The following is a 24329-nucleotide window of genomic DNA, read 5'->3' as shown; positions in this document are numbered from 1 at the left end:
CGAAAAGTAAGGGGGCAAAGTTGGAAGTGAGCAGGGATGCGGGGGCGGACACAGGCGTAGGGGGCCTGGGGGCAAATGGGCGGGGCTGGGGGGGGGTGAGCCGGGCCGGGGCGGGGGCCGCCAGGGGGGTCCGGGCGTGAGGCGGGGAGGCGGGGCGGGGGCGGGGGCGGAGGCCGGGAGGCGGGGAGGGGAAGTGGGTGGGGCGCCACCGGGAAGGGGGCGGACCCGAGGAGGCTTGGGGCCCGGGCGGCGGCGGCGGCGGCGGCGGGACAGGCGCGTGGCCGGGTCCGGCGCGATGAGCGGGGCCGGAGCCGCTCCGGGGGCGGCGGACGCGGTCCGGGGGCTGCGGGTGGACGGACTGCCCCCGCTGCCCAAGAGCCTGAGCGGGTTGCTGCACTCGGCGTCGGGCGGCGGCGCGTCGGGGGGCTGGCGACACCTGGAGCGTCTGTACGCGCAGAAGTCGCGCATCCAGGACGAGCTGAGCCGCGGGGGCGCGGGCGGCGGCGGGGCCCGGGCCGCGGGGCTGCCCGCCAAGCCTCCCAACCTGGACGCCGCGTTGGCCCTGCTCCGCAAGGAGATGGTAAGGGGGGCTCCGCGGGTCGGGGCGAGGGGGGGGGGTTCCCCGTCCGGGCTCGCCGTCCCGGGAAAGTTCGCCGGGACCCGCGCTCTGCTCCGGAAGTCCGCGCGCCCACCCGCCCTTTTCTGGCTCTTTTGCTCCTGGAGCCGGCGCCGAGTGAGGGATCCTGTCCTCTCTGCCCACGGTGCAACCCTCACCCGGGGAGGGTCCCCACCCAAAAGGCAGTTTTCGGAGCCCGGGCGCCCCAGGTCCGGCCCCAGCTGGCTCGGAAACGGGAGGCGCGTTGTGGGGTTCGCTCGTGGCCTCTGGACGGACGCGGCGCGCCGCGGTCACTCCTCTCCCGAGTGAAACAGACCTCCGGGGTCAGGGAAGGGCTTTCACTTCGGCTGCGGGGTGAAGGGCTGTGTGCGACTGTTTTGCTGCCTGGGAGAGGACAGTTTTTTCCGCACGAGTGTAGACAGCAGATTGGAACAGCCCTCGCCCCCCTCCCCCGCGCCCCAGGCGGCGCGTGCAGAATCCGATTACTTCGGGATGGCTCCAGCCTCAGATGGCTGTGAAGGCGAGCGCTCGGCCCATCCCCTCTCAGCGTGGTGGAACCGAATCCCCCAACCCGCTTCCCCGTCTGGGTGAAGCCCGTGTGGGTTCTTCGGGTCGTGTCTGGGCGCCAGACAATGGGGCTTACCGTTTTTCAGTCCTTTGGAAGTACATTTGGTGATGTGGACCGGGACACAGGATTTCAGGTGACGCCAAAACAGGGCAAGGGCTGGGATTTAGGTGACCTCGAGCCTTTCTCCAGCTTTCTTCAACAGGCTTAGGCTAGGCCAGCGGAGAACAACTTCCCTCCTTTCTAACTTCCCGCTGGGCCCTGACCACCTACCCCTGGCCACCGGGCTTTCATCTTGGAATCGGCCCCTTCCTTTCACTTAGTGCAGGTTCTTATCCTCTTTTAAGTACAGGTAGAAACTTTATTAAGGAAATCTAATACACGAAAGCTGCTTTTTTTCCTAAGACTCAATTTGCCAAAAAACTTATCACAGAAATCCTTTGTAGATGCATCTGGTACGTTAAGATACTGTTTAGAAACAACTTATGTCTTTCTTTTTTTCTTTCTTCTTTTTTTTTTCAGGAGCATATCCATTCTGAAAAGTGAGACTTAATTAAATCTGGAAAAGCAGTCTTGTTTTTTAATCAATTAGATATTGTCTTCCCACTCTGGCTGGCACTGAAATTGTGATTTCCAGTTCTCTCTGAATAGATTTTCTAAGCTTCTTACAGAATGACTCAAATTCCAAGACAACCATTTTTGATTTATTAATAAACATTAATTGACACCAGCATTGCACAGCTAGTGAGCTGCATTTTAAGTAGATAAATCCACATCTAGGATGTTTACAGTTGGGATTTAGATGTGGCACAAATATGGGGGTGAAATGGGAGTACTCATCCCGGGTTAAGTTCGACACTGGAACAGACAGGAAAACCTCAGGGCCACTCCTTTTCTGAAGCTCTGGTTCATAAACACACTCTAGTGGCTTGGGAGTCGATGTGCTATTCCCAGAAGTATTTTTCCAGGTCCCTCCTGGTTCAGATGGAGAACAGCCACAACCTTATAATTATGCCTTGGACCAGAGCTCTAAGTATTTGAAATACAAGGAAAAATAAACTGCTATCTTTGGTCCGTCAGATATTTAGCTGAGATAAAGATAAGATATGGCTACAGGCCTTGACAAGTTCTTTCACAGAATGCCCCAAGGTCTTTAAAAGTACTCTAGGTGTTTGGGCTTTTTTTGTTTTTGTTTTTTTTGTTAATGTTTATTTATTTTTGAGAGAGAGAGAGAGAGAGAGAGACAGTGTGAGCGGGGGAAGGGGCAGAGTGAAAGGGAGACACAGAATCCGAAGCAGGCTTCAGGCTCCCAGCTGTCAGCACAGAGCCCGTCGCGGGGCTCGAACCCACGAGCTGTGAGATCATGACCTGAGCTGAAGGCCGAAGCTTAACCAGCTGAGCCACCCAGGCGCCCCTCTGGGTGTTTGGGCTTTAAGAGATTGACTAGCCTGGGGCAGTGGGGTCCAAGTAGTAACTTAAACGGAGTTCATTCCTGAATTATCTGGAATAATTTGTGTTGATCTATTTCATTGGAAGGCCCCGAGGTCAAATCTGTGTTGAGGGATGTACTAGAAGTCCTGGCAGAATGTGATTAATCCCTTTTTGAAAAAGTCCTGTGCAGTCACAGATTCATGTGATTAATCCTTTTTTTTTTTTTTTTTTTTTGAAAGTCCTATGCAAGCCAGCAGTGGTGGTGTCGCAAGGCCTCTCTGATAATCAACAAGGGAATAGCGCAGATTGTACCTTAAAGAGGGAGCGGGCACTGGGAAGGTGGGTTCCAGAGAGCCTCAAGTAGCGTGGGAAGGGTTGAAGTGGAAGACTGGCACAGAATCGGACTTTGAGGAATTAACTTGATAGCAGGGTGCAGAGGAAGCAGGAAGTGGGGGGTGCTAGAGGTGTGCTTGGAGAAGGTGAGAGCCTCCAGCGGGGTGGAGGCCAGTGACCGGGAAACAAGAAGCAAATGGGAGACACTTCTCTGAAGCAGAAAATGCAGGAGTTGCCAGTTAACTATTAGAGTCTGGGAGGAGACGTTAAGCTTTTTTATGGAAAGTGCAGCTAAGCAAAACAATGAAAAGTTCCTCATAGACCTAGCACCCGGAGATAATCACTGTTAATAGTTTGGGATATTTCCTGTGTAGGCACAATGTAAATGCTTTCTGTACATCGGAACTTCTCCATGAGATGGATACTCAAATTCTTTCTTCCTTCCTTCTTACCTCCCTCTTTTTTCTCTCTCCCTTTCTTTTCTTCTCTTTATTTTTCCTTCCTCCTTCCTTCCTCCCTCCCTCCCTCCCTCCCTCCTCCCTTCCTTCCTCCCTCCTTCCTTCCTTCTTTCCTTCTTCCTTCCTTCCTTCCTTCCTTCCTTCCTCCCTCCCTCCTTCCTTCCTTCTTTCCTTCCTTCCTTCCTTCCTCCCTCTTTCCTCCCTCCCTCCCTCCCTCCCTCCTTCCTTCTTTCCTTCCTCCTTCCTTTCTTCCTCCCTCCCTCCCTCCTTCCTTCTTTCCTTCCTCCTTCCTTCCTTCCTTCCTCCCTCTTTCCTTCCTTCCTCCCTCCCTCCTTCCTTCCTTCCTTCCTCCCTCCCTCCCTCCTTCCTTCCTTCCTCCCTCCCTCCCTCCTTCCTTCTTTCCTTCCTCCTTCCTTCCTTCCTTCTTTCCTTCCTTCCTCCCTCCCTCCCTCCTTCATTCCTTCTTTCCTTCCTCCTTCCTTCCTAACTTCCTTCCTCCTTCCTTCCTCTTCTTCCTTCCTTCCTTTCCTTCCTCCCTCCTTCCTTCCTTCTTTCCTTCCTCCTTCCTTCCTCCTTCCTTCCTAACTTCCTTCCTCCTTCCTTCCTTCCTTCCTTCCTTCCTTCCTTCCTTCCCTCTTTCCTTCCTCCCTCCCTCCCTCCTTCCTCCCTCCTTCCTCCCTCCCTCCCTCCTTCCTCCCTCCCTCCCTCCCTCCTTCCTTCTTTCCTTCCTTCCTTCCTCCCTCTTTCCTTCCTTCTTCCCTCCCTCCTTCCTTCCTTCTTTCCTTCTTCCTTCCTTCCTTCCTTCCTTCCTCCCTTTCTCCCTCCCTCCTTCCTTCCTTCTTTCCTTCCTCCTTCCTTCCTAACTTCCTTCCTCCTTCCTTCCTCTTCTTCCTTCCTTCCTTTCCTTCCTCCCTCCCTCCTTCCTTCCTTCTTTCCTTCCTCCTTCCTTCCTAACTTCCTTCCTCCTTCCTTCCTTCCTTCCTTCCTTCCTTCCTCCTTCCTTCTTTCTTCCTTCCTTCCTTCCTTCCTTCCTCCTTCCTTCCTTCCTTCCTTCCTTCCTTCCTTCCTTCCTTCCTCTTTCCTTCTTCCTTCCTTCCTTCCTTCCTTCCTTCCTTCCTCCCTTCCTCCCTCTTTCCTTCCTTCCTCCCTCCCTCTTTCCTTCCTCCCTCCCTCCCTCCCTTCCTGTATGCTTAACACACAATGTTAACATTAGTTTCAGGTGTACCACACAGTGACTCAAGTCTCTGTGTTCTGGGATGCTCACTACAAGCGTGGCTACTATCTGTCACGACACAGCGCTATTACGATGCCACTGACTATATTCTCTATGCTGTGCCTTTCATCCCTGTGACTCAACTCATTCCAGAACTGGAAACCTGTACCTCCTGGACCTTCACCCATTTTGCCCATCCCCCCCACTCTGTCTCCTCTGGCAACCATTGGTCTGTTCTCTGTATTCTTGGGTCTGTTTCTGCTTTTGGTTAGTTTGTGCATGTTTTGCCTTTTAGATTCCACATGTAAGTGCAATCATATGGTATTTGTCGTTCTGTGTCTGACTTACTTCACTTCGCATAATCCTCTCTAAGGTCCACCCTATTTCCATATATTTTAAAAAATCACTCAGAATTTAATTCCCCTAAGATCACAGATTCAACCAGATGTGTCCCAAAGCTTTGTTTTAACCCTTGCATTGTACTGCTCGCATGCACAGGCACTCCCACCGACACAAATACACACGGATCGCATTATACATTCTTAGTTGCATTTTCAGGAGCACATCTTGCAAAGGTTTTCCTAGTCAACACATGTTACAATGTCTTCAGTAACTGCAGAGTCTGCCATTGTGCAGGAGAGCAATAACCTTGCTAATCCATCATTGGGAAGGTGGGGTTCATTGCAGCAACGGGGGAGTCAGGAGGGGTGGCTCCTTTAGAGGGAAAGGTGGTTTGTCATTACATCAGTGGAGGAGTATGTTACACATTTAAAAATGAGGAGCTGGAGGCTGGAAAAGAGGCTTGGACCTGGTGATAAGACAGTGAGGGGTGGGGGGGATGGGTCCAGGGCAGTCTGGGCTCTGAGGGCAGGGGAGCTGTGTGGACTTGGTGGTTCCCTGCCCCGCATGGTGCCCGCTGTACCCCCTGAGTTAGCACTTCCTGTTCTAGGAACCCTCCTCGGTGAAGCTTTGTCCTGCTGCTGTGGTCCCCTCCCTGCCCTGGGGCCGGTGGGGGGAGGGTCACACAGATAATACTGCGCTCTATGGCTTACCTGCTCTATAGACCGGAAAAAAGTCCTTTAAGACCCGAAGCTGAGTTTGTTGGTTTTTTGTTTTTGTTTTTTTTAAACATCAGAGGATCTTTTAGAATCACATTCAACAGATGTTCGTTGGGTGCGTGTTAGGTGTAAAATGCTATGGAGATCCAAGGAAACTCTCTAGCCATTTCAGGAGCGTTATACCATCTGGGAGATGTGGTCATCTTTACGCCCATAGGAGTGCTGTAGCGTGATCACCTCTCAGTTTTCATGCCTGGGCTCTCCGTGTGAGTGATAGTAACTCCGTCTGAACCAGCTCTTGCTGAAGAAAACTCTCGAAGGGCTGGATATATACAGAGACAGACTGGAACCAGGGCCGATGGGGCATCCGGGAAGCCCACCGTATTCTCCTCCCCTCCCCCCTCCCCCCCGCATCATTTTATTTTTTTCCCACGTTTTGGACCGTGGCTGTTAACAGGGTCCACACTCAGTTTCGGCCATGCTTCTTAGTTCCAGTTGGTAAATACTGTGTGGAAGGACGCCAGCGGGCCCAGCTTGGGTGGTCTGGCCAGCGTGGGCCAGCTAGTAGTGACTGAGGACAGGATCGCGTTTTACTAAGATAGTGTGACCATGTGGATGGGGTAGGGGTGGGGTGGGGGTGCTGGAGATCCCCCCGCAAAGAAAGGCCAGTTAGCAGAAATAGAGCAGGGGGCTGCTGGACAAACTATGTATCCCAGACCTCTTTCTACCTAAAAATACTTTGCCCTGAAGGGCCCCCCCAGTTTAATAGACTCTTACCTGCTAAGCGGATAAAGCCATATTTGCTCACTGGATCTGGGTTGGCTTTTCAAATCCTTGCGTGTGGCTGCAGGACACCCTTGACTCTCAGTGTCAGCCGGGACCCCCGACACACACTTTCCTTGATGTTTGTACACAGACCACCCATCCAGCGGCTCCGTGACATTAGCTCATCAAGTTTGAACACCCCAGAGAGTCACACGAAAGCGTGGACAGCAGATTCTCAGATATGGGGGGCAGGACATCTTTGAGGGGCTGCCATCGTAGGGATTCTTGGGGTCCACCTCTTACACCATCAGGGGCAGGTTCTAGCAGCTTTGACACTTGGAACCTCTTTTTTTTTTCATGTTTCCCTCCCCCCCACTTAAAACTGTCAAATAGCTATTTTGGTCACCAACCCGGGCGTGAGTGGGAAGTCATCCACACAGAACCTTTGAGTGCCTGGGCTGCGGTGGTTTAGGCGAAGAATTTAATCTGATTCAATAAAGCTAGATTTCTGAGACCAGCAATGCTTCTCTTCCCTGCGTTTTAGTTGAGAGAACAAGTGCATGTCCAATGAGTTTGTTCAGTGAACTGTATTCCAGGAGACGTGCGTTAGCTTGAATAGCCCGCATTCCCGTGGATTTCAGCTCTTATCCTGCACGTGAAGCCGGTGTGTTAGGGGATTTTAGTCTTTAAAAGGGTTTATGGTAAAGGTCCAGTCCCAAAGTCAGGCCTGTGAAATGCCATCTGGAATAACAGCATTAGCCTCCGGTACAGCATTCTTGATTCATGATGTTGATCATAGGAGAGCGGAATGTCTGGTGGCCTTTAATACCGTCTTTGTGTATTGTGTTCCCCGAAAAATGGATCACCAGCCCCAGAATCCTCCGGGCTGCTTGCTAAAATGCTAATTCCCGGGCCTCTTCCTATACCAGCAGTATCAGACTAGGAGAAGACAGAATCTGCATTTTGAACAAGCTGTTTAAGAATTGGGTAGCTCCTGGGGCACCTGGGTGGTGCAGTCAGTTACATCCTACCCGTGATTTCGGCTCAGGTCATGATCTCACGGTTGGTGGGATCGAGCCCTGAGTCAGGCTCCGTGCTGACAGCGTGGAGCCTGCTTGGGATTCTCTCTCTTTCTCTCTGCCTCTCTCTCTCTCTGCCCCTCCCCTGCTCCCGTGCTCTCTCACTCTCTCAAAATAAATAAACTTAAAAAAATATATTAAAAGAAAGATTTGGGAAGCTCCTGAACCAGGCATCAAGAGCCCCAATTCTGTTGTTAGATTATGTGGTATAATTGAAGCAAGCACTTTGCTATTTTCAGCTAGAGGTCCCTTATGGGGAAAATGAGAATTAAATGCCATATAGGCTCCTTTTGGCTATAACAATATAATTCTTTCCCCCTGCTGCCTATGTGGGTCTTGATGGTGCCTGCAGAAGTTTACTCTGTCATAAAATAGTGTAGGTGGGGCGCCTGGGTGGCTCAGTCGGTTAAGCGTCCGACTTCAGCTCAGGTCACGATCTCGCAGTCCGTGAGTTCGAGCCCCGCGTCGGGCTCTGGGCTGATGGCTCAGAGCCTGGAGCCTGCTTCCGATTCTGTGTCTCCCTCTCTCTCTGCCCCTCCCCCATTCATGCTCTGTCTCTCTCTGTCTCAAAAATAAATAAAAACGTTAAAAAAAAAATTAAAAAAAAAAAAAAATAAAATAGTGTAGGCACAAGTACAGGACCTACCTGTTGCCATGTGCATGGTGTCCCTGAGGACACCACGTGGTGTCTGTAAATTCTACAAAGAAAAGGAAGAGCAGCACAAGGTTGTTGTTCTTGGACCGTGTTCGCCAAAAATTAACCTGTCTAGGGGCGCCTGGGTAGCTCAGTCGGCTAACCGTTGGACTTCAGCTCAGGTCATGATCTCGCAGTTGGGAGGTCGAGCGCCGCGTCGGGCTCTGTGCTGACAGCTCGCGGAGCCTGGAGCCTGCTTCCGATTCTGTGTCTGCCTCTCGCTCTCTGCCTCTCCCCACCCCAACCCTGCCACGCACGTGCTCTCTCTCTCAAAAAATGAATAAACATAAAAAAATTTTTTTTTTTTAAATTAGGCTGTTTAGGCTGTAATTACTCTGTATAGTACTTGTCCCCACCCCAGGATCCACCGAATAAAAGCACAACTAGAAAGGTGTATATGTATCATAGTTTGTGGGGTGGGGGCAGGTGCAGCAGGGGCGGGCTGTGGGCTCACTGGTCTGGTTTCATTCACTTTTGAGGTTATCTCTAAGTGAGGTTACACTTCTGGTCCCAAGATGTGACAGTATAGAGATTGAAAGATATTTTTTTCATACCACTTTAACTTTTATGTATTACCCGCTCCGCCCCCCCCCCCCCCCCCCAACCTGTAGAGATCAGAAATGGATATCTTGCCGGAAGCACAGCCCTTCTGCTTTTCCCCCACTTCCGGTTAAGGGCATTCTGGGAATGCGAAAGTGCCCCGGTTGTAGGCACTTTGGGCACCTGGTCACATGCAGAGGGCCTCGAGCCAGCAAGTGCTGGAGCATTTCTGTGTCGCTCTGGGCCAGCGTGTCTGTAGATCTTGGAGGCTGCACGGCCAAGGAGGTTCAGGGAGCGAGTTCAGGGAGGGCTCAAAGAGAGGACATTGGCCCTTGTGCATGCACTTCCCGCCCACCAAGCAGCATTTGGAGGCTTTGCGGCCTTGCTCCTGGAATGCCCACCTGAACTCCATGGAGACTTCAGACCTCGGCTTGAAAAGCTACATTTTTCACGATCCCGTGTATGAAACCCTACAGGCGGACCACAGACTGCACGAACAGGAAACCAGCCGTGAGACTGGCTGGGTCAGATATTTGCCCCCCAATTACCCAGTGTCTTTCTCCAGAGCCCCGACCTTCTATTCATCTCATTCATTGCCCACGGGCTCCAGATGTTTCCAGGTGATTAGTAGGCAGGGCTCATAGAGGTTGTTCTTTTCTTTCCTGTTGCTCGTTCCCTCATAGACCCTTAACCCAGAGATGTACGTCCTCCTCCAGGAACTTTGGAGACAGAAAAACCCTTAGGCCTCCTTATGGTTCTACTGAAATTCATTCAGGCATGTGGCCTTTTCTGTTTTTGAGTGCTTTCAGCTCACTTCCCTGATTGGCTCTAAGAGCCATGCACTGGCCTGATTTTATACAGTCTCGTCTGCAAGGATTCTGGCAGGAAGCACTGCCCTTGACCTGAGAAGGAGGGGTGGGGAGGGAGAGCCTCTGTCCTCTGACCAGTGCTCTCCAGGAGAGAGGCAGCCTCTGGGGGACCCCAGGCCTGTCGCAGCCTAGAGAGGCTGGACTGAGGATTACCGAAATACGTTTGAAAGAGGATGTTTGGTATGTTCTTAGGTTGTTGACTGCACTTAGAATTACAGATAAAATAGCCAAGGTCATTGCAGTTAAAGAGAAATGGCAAGGTGTTTAATAACTCTCATAACCACAGATAGGCAAAGTAAAACAATAAGGTGTCATGTTTTATCTAAAAGACCAGCAGAGGGACACCTGGGTGGCTCGGTTGGTTGAGCGTCCAACTCTTGATTTTGTTTCAGGTCATGATCCCAAGGTCATGGGATCGAGCCCCATGTTACCATGTTAGGTTATGCGCTGGGAGTGGAGCCTGCTTAAGATTCTCTGTCTCCCTCTGCCCCTCTAACCTGCTTGTGCTCTTTCTCTGTCTCAAAAAAAAAAAAAAAAAATAGCAGAGATTGAAAAAAAATGATCATAGTAATGGTGAGGATTTGGGGATATAAACACCATAAAAACCGAATCTCTTTTGCTTTTTATGTCAGTTGTCTGAAAAACTCTGGCTACTGACATGAGGCTTTCTATATATTGTCCAAGAACTTGGGTTTGATTTTAGCTTCAGATTTGCTCCCCGAACTGCATCTACTCTTGCAGAGGGGGAGTTCCAGTTAATTGGATATCATTCAAGAAAATGACAACACAAACCAACCTTCAGATGCATGTTGAGTTCCAGCGTGTTGTCAGGGGCCCTTGGGTCATGTTTTTTCCTCCAGTCCCACCTGATTTCAACATCAGTTGTGTCCATGTTTCACTCATTATCTTGGGCAGTGGCCTTTTTTTAGGCTTTGGATACAAACCCTTGAGGAATGGTCTCCTGTTTGCAGGCCCAGGACTGGGGAGGGATTGGAAGGAAAGCATCCTTTTCCTTTCTCAACCCCTTCTGCAATTTCATTTTTATAAATTTTTCTTACAGTAATAGTCACACAGTGGGTAATGATACTTGTACTCAGATGTGTCTTGCAGTGATATAGAATAGTGATCGAAACTCACTGAAAAGCGTGTGATAACTATATGAACCTAGATGTTCACAGTACGAAAAAGTAAGTTGCACAGACGTGTGTATATGTGGTATCTAGCTAAACAGCTTGCATAAACATGGTGTCTCGAGGGATACATACTAAACTGCTAAAAGTGGGTATCTTTAAAACAGTTCTTTTTTTTTTTTAATTTTTTAACATTTTATTTATTTTTGAGAGACATAGAGACAGAGCACGAGCAGAGGAGGAGCAGGGAGAGAGAGGGAGACACAGAATTGGAAGCAGGCTCCAGGCTCTGAGCCATCAGCACAGAGCCCGATGCGGGGCTTGAACTCACGAACTGTGAGATCATGACCTGAGCTGAAGTCAGATGCTTAACTGAATGAGCCACCCAGGCGCCCCCTAAAACTGCTCTTAAAGTGTGGGCTGGGGGACGTTTAGGGGTCCCTAGATCCTTTTCAGTGTCCATAATTATGTGGTTGTCATATTGATAAATGAGTTGTTTTAAAATATTACCTAAGGAGGGGGCACTTGGGTGGCTTAGTTGGTTAAGTATTGACTCTATCCCAGCAGAGGTCTTGGTCTCAGGGTCATGAGTTTAAGGCCCGGGCTGGGTGTGGAGCCTACTTAAAAAAAAAAAAAAAAAAAAAAAAAAAAAAAAAAAAAAAATTACCGAGGGAAATGTATCAACATTTGGAAGGTCTGCATAATTCAGTGAGTCAATTTTTCACAGTTTTCATAGCACTAATGCTTGCTGTTACAAAATCACACCTGGTTAAAAGATCCATTCAAAGTGCAAGACTGATAGATTTTAAAAGATTTTTTTAATGTTTATTTATTTTTGAGACAGAGAGAGACAGAGCATGAGCAGGGGCGGGGCAGAGAGAGAGGGAGACACAGATTCTGAAGAAGGCTCCAGGCTCTGAGCGGTCAGCACAGAGCCCAACGCGGGGCTCGAACCCACAAACCCCGTGAGATCATGACCTGAGCCAAAGTCGGATGCTTAACCGACTGAGCCACCCAGGCGCCCCTGATGGATTTTAATGTAACAGTATAAAAAGTCCATTGGCATAGTTTCAAATTCCACACTGCAGCCAACTGAAGGGTAGTGTCCAAGAAGAAAACCCACTGTTTTCTAAAAGGCTATTACATACATATCTGTGTGAGGCCAGATTTTCTTCATTTACTTCAACCAAAGCAACGTGTCACAAAGGATCAAATGCAGGAGATAAGCCAGGCATTAAAAAGATGTACAAAGTGGTGGCGTTCATAAAAACGTTATGTTGGGGCGCCTGGGGGGCTCAGTCGGTTGAGCGTCCGACTTTGGCTCAGGTCATGCCCTCGCGGTCCGTGGGTTCGAGCCCCGCATCTGGCTCTGTGCTGACAGCTCAAAGCCTGGAGCCTGCTTCGGATTCTCTCTCCCACTCTGTCCCTCCCCCACTCGTGCTCTGTCTCTCTCTCTCTCTGTCAAAAATAAATAAACATTAAAAAAAAGTTATGTTAACATGTAATGGGTATATTATTTATGTTTAAATGGATCAATATGAAAACTCAGTCTCAATTCCTAATAAGGTAAATGTTGACAGGTATAATACACATAAATGACAGCTCTTAGGGGCCCTCAATAGTTAGAGGTCCCAAGACCAAAACATTTGGAGACAGCTGCTTTAGAACATGGGAGGAGGGAATTATGGTTCACATAATTATGAACCATTGACGTTTTAATATGACTAGAACGTTTTATTTTTATAATGGGGAAAAAGTAAAAGAATGTGCAAAGCCATCACTTCATTGGTACCAATATTAGTTTAGGTTCGAGGGAAGCCAGTGTGGCCTGGAAGAGGTTGCAGAATGGGCTCCGTCAGTGTGGACGCCTTTAGCTGTGAGCAGTAAACACACTGAAACCACCTTACATGGTAGAGAGGGCGTATGGGCGAGTGTAAAGCTGCAGGAACTGTGGGTGTGGCTTAATCTGGGGGTGCAGCCACGCAGCCTGGTCTGTTTTCTGTCTCTGAATCACCCTGACTCTTCAGAGTGTAGTTCTCAGCCCGGTGAGCCTAGGGCCCGCACAGGAGACGAAGGAGACCAAGTAACCCAAATGCTTTTCCACCCAGGAGAGGACAGTGCCACGTAGGGGCCACATGATGGACTGGAAGCTTGCTTAGTGGGCACAGAATTACGGGCCACCGGGGAGTTTAGAAGTCCTTCAGGGGCCGGGCGCCTGGGTGGCTCAGTCGGTTCAGCGTCCGACTTTGGCTCAGGTCATGATCTCACAGTTCGTGGGTTCGAGCCCTGCGTCGGGCTTGTGTGCCGACAGCTCGGAGCCTGGAGCCTGCTTCCTATTCTGTCTCTGTGCCCCTCCCCTACTTGCTCTCTGTCTCTCAAATATAAAAAATAAAACAAAAAAAGTCCTTCAGGGGGATCTCAGTCCAGCCTGAGCTGCCAAGTTAATAGCCCCTTCTCCTACTGGATCAACACCAAAGAAGTCTTTCTCTTGGGTTTTCCTTTGCAAAAGAGTATGCAGGTCAGCGTCCTTCGGTCACCGCGTCCTTTTTTCAAAAATCAGGTTACGATCCATCAGGTCACTGCTTTATTGCATTCCAGCCTCGCAGATACCCGCTGGACACCTGGATCAGACTTGGGGGCATTTCCCAGGTCTTCTGTAAAATAAATTCGTTCACAAGCCATCCGTGTGTGCTTAGTCATTCATTCCGTTTTTGAAAGGTAACTTTGAAAATGGTCTCATTGTGAGTTAATACATATTCATAGTAGAAAATCCAGAAAGTTCAGAAAAGCCAAATACAAGTCACCTGTGATGTTAGCAGCTAGCAAGCTGCTATCCCAGCTGACACGGCGACACCTCTTTGCCCGGGTCAGCTGTGCGGGCAGTACAGGCTGGTGGTCAAAGCGCTGACCTTGGAGTCCTAAACATGGGTGCTGCTCCCTGCCCTCCTACCGTATGCCCTCCATCAAGAGCCTTCATCTTTCCGGGCCCCAATTTCCTCATCATAACAGAATCGGCACCTACCACACAGAACAAGGAGGAGATTATGTATTTGTGCACCACAGAGATTTTCTTCTCTCCGGTCAATCCCTAGAAGGGAACAGTTAGCTGGTTAAAAGTTGTGTGCTATTTTAAGGCTTTTGTTGCCGTTACCAGTCAGACCGCCGCGCAGGTTTCACAGGCATGCAGCCCTGTGTGGTGTTGCCTACATGATATGCTTTTTTATTGTTACTAGTTTTTTTTTTTTAACGTTTATAAATTGAGAGAGTGTGAGAGCACCTGCAAGCGGGGGAGGGACAGGGAGAAAGGGAGACAGAGAATCGTAGCAGGCTCCGGGCTCTGAGTTGTCAGCACCTACCCGACACTGGGCTCGAACCCACGAACCATGAGAGCATGAGCCAAAGCCGGACGCTTACCTGAACCGCCCAGGCGCCCGTTATTCCTAGGTTTTAAAATTGAGAGCATCGTGCTCGTTGAGAAAAAAATTAAGCAGTGCAGAAGGCTATAAATTCCCAGTCCCACTTTCTAGAGGTAAGTTCTGCTAACAGACCTTTTTCTTCCGGTCAGAAGCTTGCACATGTGTGCTTATGCATATAAAGTGAATTCCTACCGTGTACTGTTTGGTAACCTGAGCTTTTGTGCTCAGCAGCACACGTGGGTCACTGTTGTGGGTCACTGTTGTACCCAGCTGTCACCCTTTGAAATGACTGCCTAGTTTTTATTGTATGACTTTACCCTACTTTTCAAAACCAAGTCCTTACCTCCTTATGTTTCGATGTGAATTTTCATCCAACAAACCTTTTTTTGCATCTGTCCCCGTATTTCACACCACCCCCCTCCCCGCCTATGTTATAGCTCATGATTCTTTAGTTTCGCTTGGAATCTGTGCAACCCTGCCCATCTTAGGTTGAGGAATGCGGTGGGGAGATAATGGTCTGGTGTGGCAGTGGGGGGGTCATCTCAGAGCCAGTCCCAGTATGATTTACTGAACTAACCCATCCCCCCACGTTGACCTGCTTCTCCCCAGCCCCACGCACAGAGCCGGCTGCGGCTATGGAGCAAACACAAACAAAACCGATTCTTTTTGTCTCTGTTGTGTTTCCTACTTATTGCTGGATTTGGGAAGAAGTTGCTTTTGTTTATGTACTGGTGAGTCACCCCAGCTTGTAGTTTCTTAAAACTATTTTTCTTAACTACCACTTATTTCTAAAAAAAAATACCCTGAAGTTTTTTGTGATGCTTTGTTTTCAGTCATCAAAAGCTTCCTTTTAAAAAGTTCCTTTCATCTTCCGAGCCTTGTATCCGAATGGTCACGTACCTGCTGGAATTGTGTGAAAGTTGGGAACAACACTCTGACCCATGGCATCTTCCAAAGGTAGAAACTTAGCACCCTGAAACCCGGCTGGGAACCAGTACCCTGTCCGATGTGACGTGTATTCATGTGGCCAGTCTGTTGGGCGTCTTTGAGACCCATTTCGAGGGTGATTCAGGATTGTTGGGCCCCATTGTTGGAGATGTGGGTTGCTGAGGCACCTGTGCGTTGCAGCAGGGGTGGGGGGTGGTGGGGAGCTCTGTGCAGGGGAAAAGAGAAGAACATGACCAGGAAGTTAAGCAGGAAGCCCAGACAGAGAGAGGAAGGAATGGCATTAGCAGTTTAAAGCAATGGAAGCTAGCTGATTGTTCTTAATTGTCTTGAAGGTCCAGAATAAGGGCTACAAATTACACGGCCTTAGAATATTCTGTAGTTTTCTTCAATTATCTGAAGTTTTGCAATCTGCTTTCACAAAAGAGCTGTACTTTCTGAATCCAGCCATGAATTAGATCAGCTGGCCTTCAGGGACATGTGGGAACAGATCACTAAGGTGACAGGCTTCCCCTGCTTGTAGTATGGGGACAGTGGTGGGGGGGTTAGTGGGCTTGCTGAGGGCTTGGCCCCACCCCAGTCCTTTTTTCTGGGAGGACAGGTTCCTGTTCGTGGGTGATTTAATCACGTTCTGAAACCACTCTGCAGTTGAGTTCTCTTGCATGGTCCCTCTCTCCCCTTCCATATTTTCAGACACCCATCCCTTCCCCCCGGCCTTCAAGGTTGAGAGTGAGTTTGATTTCTGGAGCTGTCCTGAGTCTCTCTCCCTGATGCAGACAGTAGCTGGGGTCACTGCATGTGGGCTTGTCCTACATTAGAAGAAAGCAGACCCATGTGCTTACTGGCAGCACAAGGCAGGCAGAGAAGGTGGGGGGAACTGGGGAGCACCGGTGCCTTAGCCAAGGTCCAAAGAGCGGAGGAGAAGCTGGCGTTGGGCCGGGCAAGCAAAGAGGCTTTAACACAGTGGGGACAGGTCCGGGACAGTCTGGGGAAGACGGGACCTCCGGCCAACCGTTGCATGAGGTGCAGGTAGAGCGCAGATTCAGACCAGATTATAGAACGCTGCCTAGGGATTTTCAGTTTGCCTCTAGAAAATGTAAGTTCAAGTGTTGAATCAGCCACCGCCGAGGGAGAGGCGCCCGGCGGGGAAACTGACTTGCTCATGTAGCTACTTCCCTCCTGCCCGCCGAGTTCATTTGGAGGATGGCTGGTAAGTCAGAGGAGTTTGGTCTAGTGCCTGCAGAAGGCACTGAGAAACCGGGGTGTGTGTAGGCATGTGCGTGCACGTGTGTGTGCTTAAATCCCTGTTAACTTAGTCTAAGCACTTGGCGTCTGTTCAGCAGGGTAATAGGTGTGTGCAGGACGGAGCTGTATTCCTAGGCGGGTCCGACCTCCGTTTCTAGGCCAGCGTTCCACCCGATGACAGGGCAACTTGGTGCGTCATTCCAGCTGCTGCCGCCCAGAAAGGTCCGGGACATGATCCTGACTCGGGGCCTGGAAGACCTTGGACAGGGCACCTGAAGAGAAAAGCCTGGGACCACAGGTCTTTGAGTTGTGTGGAGTCAGAGGAAGTTAGAGCCTCAGAAACCCGGTTAGCGGTTGTTGGGGCTGTAGAGCCCCGTGTTCCCCTGCGCCCCCCTGGGCCCACGCCCACCCTGCCCAGAAGATGAAGGCCAGGCCTGGTCCAGTACTGCTCCTTCTGGTTTTTCCTCATTCATTTCCAGGGTGGGAAACAGTTTTGGGATTGCCCAGCCCTACTGGTATTAGAGTGACTCGGTAGAAATCGCTTCAGGATTCCAGATGAATCTTCTCTATGACTTTTTTTTTTTTTTTTTTTTTTTTTAATAATTCCAGGCTAGTTAACATCCAGGGTTGTATTAGTTTATGACTTTTTAAAAAATGTTGGTTTAGGGGCGCCTTGGGTGGCTCAGTCGGTTAAGCGTCCGACTTCAGCTCAGGTCACGATCTCACGGTCCGTGAGTTCGAGCCCCGCGTTGGGCTCTGGGCTGATGGCTCAGAGCCTGGAGCCTGCTTCCGATTCTGTGTCTCCCTCTCTCTCTGCCCCTCCCCCATTCATGCTCTGTCTCTCTCTGTCTCAAAAATAAAAAATAAACGTTAAAAAAAATTTAAAAAAAAATGTTGGTTTATTTTTGAGAGAGACAGAGTGTGAGCGGGGGAGGGGCAGAGAGAAAGAGAGAGACCGAATCCAAAGCAGGCTGCAGGCTCCAGGCTGCAAGCTGTCGGCACAGAGCCCGACGGGCTTGAACCCACAAACCATGAGATCGTGACCTGAGCTGAAGTCAGATGCCCAACTGACTGAGCCACCCAGTCGCCCCTAGTTTATGACTTTTTAAGCAAATACTACTAAGACTCTAAGAGGGTGTGGCTTTCTTTATTAGAGTTTCCATTCCTTGTATTAAATCCTAGCACGGACAGTAGGTATGTGTGAACTTGCCAAGTCAGAGTCTTGTAGTTTGGTTACTGTATTCAGACCCGGACACTAAGGAGGAGCCCTGGGAAAAAAGGAGCAAGTCCCTGGGGAAGGGACTAGTTGGTTAACGGACCAGGACATCATTGCAAATAGTTGAAAGACCCGAAGCTACTGGCTGGAGAAAACAAATCGTTTTTTTCAGGGGTTAGAGGTGGCAGACCGAAAATTACCTTCAAGTATATAAAAGGTGGTTAAGAGAAATGAGATTTGTGTGCGTTGCATAATGGCCACACCTAGCATCAGGGGACCTAGAACCTAAGGGCTGGGAGATTTTGACTTGGCATGCTGAAGAATTATGGCTGTTGGAAAATGAATGAACTGGCCTGGAAGGTCCTCCTTTGGAGGGTTTGAAGTAAGACATTTGAGGTCCTTTCCTGTTCGAGAGTCTGCAGTGAGCACCCTGGTCCTCAAGAAGCAGGTTTGCTGGTTAATTTCCACCCTGGCAGGTGACCATCTTCTACCAAAGATGGTCAGGTGGTTGCTGCTCTGTCTGCGGGATTGAGTTGGGGCAGGAGGAATATGGCTCCACACGGGCTGCCTGGTACATCCTGTTCCTGCCGTTCCTTTCCAAGATGCCATTCTGCAGGCTGGCAGAGTGGAAAGAATCATGAACATAGTAACAACAGTAGCAGCTGTCACCCTTTCCAGAAGTTGAACAGGATGTCCCTGGTCTCACAGCCAGGGAGTGGCAGAGCCAGCATTTGAACCCAAGCAGGCAGGCTCCAGAACCCGCGCTGTGTTCCGTGCTCTTCTGCCTGGCTGGCCTGAAAGTCAGTGCTCACAGGAGAATAAATACAAGGGGCCCAGGGAAGACAGATACTTGTGTCAAGAACACTGGCTTCGGCGCCAGAACTGGACATCAAGATCGTCTGGGTAATTTTCCAAACACAAAGGTCGGGAGCCCGCTTTTCCTCATGACGACATGTGCACAAGCTAATCAGGAACAAGAGTGTTGGTGTCCGACTCTAGGATGTGGCCCTGTGGCCTGGGCGTCTTTTGGCTTACCCACGACTTACCTAGTCAGGGTGGACTTCTGACAGTGGATGCCATCCAGCCAACTCTGCCCTCTCAGACCCTCTCTCCTGAAGTCTTCCCTGAACGTCTTGGCAAAATATGCTAAGTCAAGGTGCCTTGGTCCCATTTCTGTGGTCTACTCAGCTAGAGCAGGGAGATAGCCAGTGTTTCCTCGGCAGTTTAGCGTGGTTGAAGGGCGTGAAGAAAAATCTGGGACTTAACACCCAGTCTTAGTCATGAGATGAATGCTGCTTTCTGGACCCCAGCTTCCCTTGTGTGAAAGTCAGACCGTCTTATATGGCGGGTCTCGTCGCTGGATAATTAGGCTGTAGATCTTGTCTTTCTCGGTTTTCTGTGTGCACATTCCCATGCCTCTTCGGTGCTTTAGCCCTTGCTGCACAGGAGACATTTGATGACTGTTTATTAAAATGGATGGGTAGCTCATTGGAGCCCTCCCGGTAGCCCCGTAAGAGAAATGATTATTCCCTCTTGTCATCAGCCAAGGCTTAGAGCTGATGCATGGCTTGCAAAAGGGCCAAGAAGCAGGAGGCAGGTCTCCTAGCATCTATGTAGAGTGTCTCCCCTTACGACTCGCAGGGAGGTCTACAGCTCAGCAGCTCTGTCACCAGCGGCCCCACACCCGCTGGACCCGAGGCCGCACGGTTAACAATCACCGCAGGTGATTCTCATGCAGTGGCGTCGGATGCACTGGGCTGGGCTGCATTTCCAACTGGATTAACCCTTCTGTCTTTGGGACTGATGGAAACACTCCATTTCCCGGGCTGACTTGTGCTCTTTCCCTTGGGACAAGGCCGTGGGAAGAAGGGAACTTGAAGGTGAACAAATAGGTGACTTTCAACTGTTCCTTGATAAGCCACCAGTGGTGAAAGTGTTTCCCAGGAGAATCCGTGGAGGCCCCCAGGTCTCACTAGACTTACTCAGTCGCCTGCTCTGGGGAGTGATCCCACAACCATCTTTGGGTAAGACTGACCTTGTCCGAAGAGAGGGAGTCGGAACACTTCTCTTGGGGGCCCGGAGGCTGAGCCGGTCAGAGGGTGGGTGCTCCAGGGCGCAGTGTGTGACACTGATGGGCGAACCGCTGTCACTGGCAAGGGGACTCTTGTCCCAGAGAGTTGAGAATGATTTTGGTATCAGGGAGGGCACACGCGGGTCCCCTCTTGAGTCTGATCATGAGGAAAGGACACGCTTGTATCTTGGCATCCAAAGGGTAACCAGTTGGGGCCACCAGAATGCGTAGCACTGTTCCTTCCCGGGGCACGCCCGGGTGCCAGGGTGAATTCCACAGGCTGGGGCCCGCCGCCCCGACGGTGCGATCCTGCCCTGACACACTGAGTAACGTCTGAGGTGTGGGCATCCCACAATTAAGGTTTTCTCCAAATTGGAAAATCCAAAGCATCCGAGTGATGCCCTGCGTCGTCCACGGTACGGAAAGAATGTGCTGGCACGAGCAGATTGCTGGCTGAGCGTTCGACTAAAATTAAACTCCAGTGCTGACTTCTTGTTTTTCCCTACCCCTCTCCCCCCGCTCCCCTCAAGGTTGGCCTCCGCCAGCTGGACATGTCCTTGCTCTGCCAACTCTACAGCCTGTACGAGTCCATTCAGGAATATAAGGGAGCGTGTCAGGCAGCCTCCAGCCCGGACTGCACCTACGGCCTGGAGAACGGCTTCTTCGAGGAGGAGGAGGACTATTTCCAGGAGCAGAACACCCTCCACGATGGGAGGGAGCGGGGCCCTCCACGGGACCTGCCGCTGCCCGTCTCCCCGCTCTCCAGCAGCGACTGGATTCTCGAATCCATCTAGAAAGGGCTCTCCGCCGAGAGGCCACTTCTGCTACTGGACCACCAGCATTTGCCTCTCCTCTTGAAGAAAGCTCCTCTCCTCCATCGTGGGCGGTCGTCGGGCGCCAGCGGCCGGTGCTGTCAATTTAATCCGGAGGTCACACGTGGCGGGGTGTTCTGGTGGCCGGAGTTTGTGCCTGGGCGATCCAGAGGTGCCCAGCCACATCCTCGGCTCTGTGGTACTCAGGCGCGCCTGCCGAGGAAGGTTCTTCCTCCATCCTTTCCCCCGGGGGACACCTTTCGGGGCGTTTTGCGCAAGGCGACTTTTACTGGTTCGTTACTTCCTTACGGGGTGGTGGACGATTTGCACCCTCTGTGTTGTAGGAACTGCGTCCAGTTTGCAACGCAGGGAAACTAGCATTTCGCCGCTCCCCTGCCTCTGTGCATTCGGCAGCCTTTCTCGTTTCTGTCTTGTAAGCGTTTAAGGCCCTGGGTTGGGCTTTATTTCTCTGTAAGCCGCACTGCTAGCTGCCCAGGTGACTCAGTGGAAGCTTTTTACCAAAAAAGTAAACATTTCAGGTCCTACCCATTGACTGCATTCTCTTCACCTGTCGAAACAACTCCTATCGTTCTTTGTCTATTCTATGGAGGAGGGAGGGAGCTAATACGGAGATGCGTGAACGTGGGAAGCTGGGGCAAGCTCATGTTTTGTGTCATTCACTGAAAGGTGGTGGCAAACGTTTTTGTTCTGAAAGATTCTGAACGTGAGCTAGTATATTAGCGATCCTGCCTCTTCCACTCAAAAACAACGATCACCTTAAGCCTTAATATATTTATTAAAATCCTTCACGAACACTTTACACTTTGTAGGTTAAAAACGAGGATAAAATGCTAGACTCTCTGACTGGGGTTGTGTGTTCTTTTGGTCTGAACGCCGAATCGTCCGTTTCCAGAACTTGAATGCATTGAATCCAGTCAACTACTGAAAGAGAATTACAGTATCTTTTCTTGCCGTTGAGAATTTGAAAGACGCTTCATTCCTCTGTTGATTTATTCTTGGACCACGCAGTTGGGTCTCAGCGCTGCTCTGTCTCTGACCACTTCAGATCCCCTGCCCTCTTCTTTCTTTTGACGTGATAATTGCTTACTAGCGTCTCTTTCGGGTTAGAGAGAGGAGGGAAAACTAATCCCCAGGAACCAACAGTTGACAGCCTGCTATGTACGGGATCGGACCGTGTGTTGGGAACTGGGGTGAGGCATACAGAGAAGGAAGAGCATTCCTGCCGATCTCCTGTGTTGAAAGTAGTAGTTAAATGAGAGACGGCAAACTGCCTCCATATGTGGCTCAATCGTTCAGGGGGGGACAAGAGAATTAAAAGTGGCAGGACTGGTGCAGTCTGGTCATCTCCCGGAATCTTTGAGGTGGGGCCCCTACTTAACAAGTTGTCGAACCTCAGGTCAGCTGTTCTCAACCCTGACCACGTTAAGATCACGTGGGGGGCTTTCGGAAGAATATTGAGTCTGGCTCAAGAACCCCCATCTCCATTCTGATTTAATTAGTCAGGAGTGAGGCCTGGGTCTCTGCACACTTCTAGAAGTCCCCCAGGTGATTCTAACGCAGATCCAGTTGCCATCTAGTGTTCACACTGGCCCGGGAAGCAGCATCTTCTTGGAGCCCCGGACAATGGCCAGGAGACTCTGTCCTCTCAGGATGGGCACCCGCAGCCAGGGAGTGAAGCTTGCAGGGAGTGAAGCTCAGGCGAGGGGGAGCCCCCCAGTTTAGAATGCACAGCTTCTGGGTGCCTGGGTGGCTCAGTCGGTTAAGCATCCGACTTGAGCTCAGGTCATGTTCTCACGGTTCGTGGGTTTGAGTCCTGCATCAGGCTCTGTGCTGACAGCTTAGAGCCCGGAGCCTGGTTCGGATTCTGTGTCTCCCTCTTTCTCTGCCCCTCCCCTGCTCTCTCTCTCTCTCTCTTTCAAAAATAAATAAATGTTAAAAAAAAAAAATCGAGAATGCACAGCTTCCCTGGGTCTGCTGCCTCTGGACTCTTCTGGAACTGCAACCACAGATTCACAGTGCCTTTGAGTTTGGGGACCCTCATGTCAGTATTGGGGGGATAGGCTACCAAAGCTAGAAGTGGAGTGAATCCAGGTAAGCAAGGGGCCTCTCCCTTACTGTGGGGAAGGGCTGACACGTTCCTCACCCCGATGGTGACGTGGCAAATATACATAAACCACTGCAGGCCTTAGTAGTCCATTCGAAATCTATATAAATTGCCCCAAACTTTCTCTTACTCCAAATATAGTGTAAATATATCTTGGCAAGGAATATTAAAATTTCCCAAACAATAAAATGTTTTCTAATACCTCACCTTACAAAGGTCCTGCAAATGATTAGAAAATAAATTCTGCTGGGGTGGGGGGGAGGCTCCTGGGTGGCTCAGTAGGTTAAGTGTCAAACTCTTGATTTCGGCTCAGGTCATGATCTCTCGGTTCGTGGGATCGAGACCCGCATTGGGCTCTGTGCTGACAGCACGGAGCCTGCTTGGGATTCTCTCTCTCTCTCTCTCTCTCTCTCTCTCTCTCTCTCCCTCTCTCCTCTCTGCTCCTCCCCCACTTGCACACTCTTGCGTGCACTCTCTCTCTTACTCTCAAAATAAATAAGTAATTAAATTCAGCCACTGCCCTTTATTGCTCCCTGGCATGAGTCATCACCTCTATGTTTGGAGTGGGGCTATTTTGCTACTCCAACAGAGTGGCCAATGGAGGGCCTGGTAGGCAGTAAAACAGTCCAATTTTTGCTGAAGAAGCTGTAATCTGTAAGGCAACGTACAGAGCAGATAGAGAAAGGCACCTTTCGCTTTCTAGGGCACATGTGCAGTGAACCCAGAGTTGTTGATAATTTAAGCCTTGCCATTCACAAATGATGCAGTTCCTCTCATGTCCCTAAGTGGCTCTCAGAGTCAATTAACCAGCCTGATTCCTTGCTTTCGTTTTTCTGTAACCTAGGTTGATGTCATTCATTCGGCTGACATGTACTTAGTCCTATTTTGGGTCGCGCTGAGGCAGGCACTGAGAGCACAATGCAGAACCTGGAGGGTCTCTGGCAGATCCCCCTTCTACAAACACCTAACGTGTGCGGGTAAATACTACGTTCAGGGAAGTACGAGGGGCCCCTGAGGCCCAGAAGGTCATGGCTAAGGGAACTGGAGTTCTCAAATGAGGTTTGGGCTCCATTTACGCTTAAGACCCAAGCAGGTGTTGGAATAACGTGCTGTAGCCCCTCGATCTTAAATCACAGCGCGTTATTTCACGATTTACCGTGCAGTGCTCTCTCCTGGATCTTGCTCTGACTTCTCCGTGCACACGCCTCATTTCTTTCAGAGCCCGTGATTATAGACATAGGTATGGCCAAGCGCACGGGTGACGGAAAGGCTCTTTAGCAACCAACGTCAGGCCAGGTATCCATTTGATTTCATCCTTCTGTCCAAAGAAAACTGACTGATTGTAAAAGCCCAAACATGTCTGGTCTACTTGTCTTCGGGGCAGATTGTACTTTGAGTTTGGAGAGATGCATCTGAGCTGATTCTACACGGAGGTGGTAGGGCTTCTGTCGCAAAGATGACACCTGCAGGCTCCACGTGAGGGACAGCTGACACCTGGGTCACAGTTCCATGGGTGAAAATGCGACGGGAGCCGGTGGGCCTCGCGACCACCCAGGGAGGACAGGCTCTGGAAGAGGACCTGGTGCCTTTGTTCTAGCCAACTGTGAGAATGCATTACGTTTCCACCTCATTTCTCTGGCTTCCGGTCAACTGAGGACAGGTCCCTAGATACCCAGATCCCTGTCTGCTTCTGACTCCCTGAAGAATGTGTACAAACCGAGTACCTACAGAAGGTTGAGCAAAACCTT

The 24329-nt window shown here is 50.4% G+C and overlaps 1 protein-coding gene across 1 annotated transcript; it reads left to right on the top strand.

The window, feature by feature from the left end:
* The first annotated feature begins 232 nt into the window (after positions 1 to 232).
* Positions 233 to 21320, top strand: FAM89A (family with sequence similarity 89 member A). The gene is made up of 2 exons (XM_060642800.3): positions 233 to 580; positions 20175 to 21320. The coding sequence occupies exons 1-2, from the start codon at positions 296 to 298 to the stop codon at positions 20436 to 20438; spliced, it is 549 nt and encodes a 182-aa protein (XP_060498783.1). The 5' UTR covers positions 233 to 295; the 3' UTR covers positions 20439 to 21320.
* The last annotated feature ends 3009 nt before the right edge of the window (positions 21321 to 24329 follow it).

Source organism: Panthera onca, chromosome D2 (assembly GCF_046562875.1).
Source record: "Panthera onca isolate mPanOnc1 chromosome D2, mPanOnc1 haplotype 2, whole genome shotgun sequence".
NCBI lineage: Eukaryota > Metazoa > Chordata > Mammalia > Carnivora > Felidae > Panthera > Panthera onca.
Note: the sequence above shows the minus strand (reverse complement) of the source record. Positions and strands in the feature narration are given on the sequence as shown.

Coding starts and splice junctions, on each gene's coding strand:
- FAM89A (XM_060642800.3), top strand. CDS start 296: ATGAGCGGGGCCGGAGCCGCTCCGGGGGCGGCGGACGCGGTCCGGGGG. Junction 581..20,174: donor CCCTGCTCCGCAAGGAGATG/GTAAGGGGGGCT, acceptor GCTCCCCTCAAG/GTTGGCCTCCGCCAGCTGGA.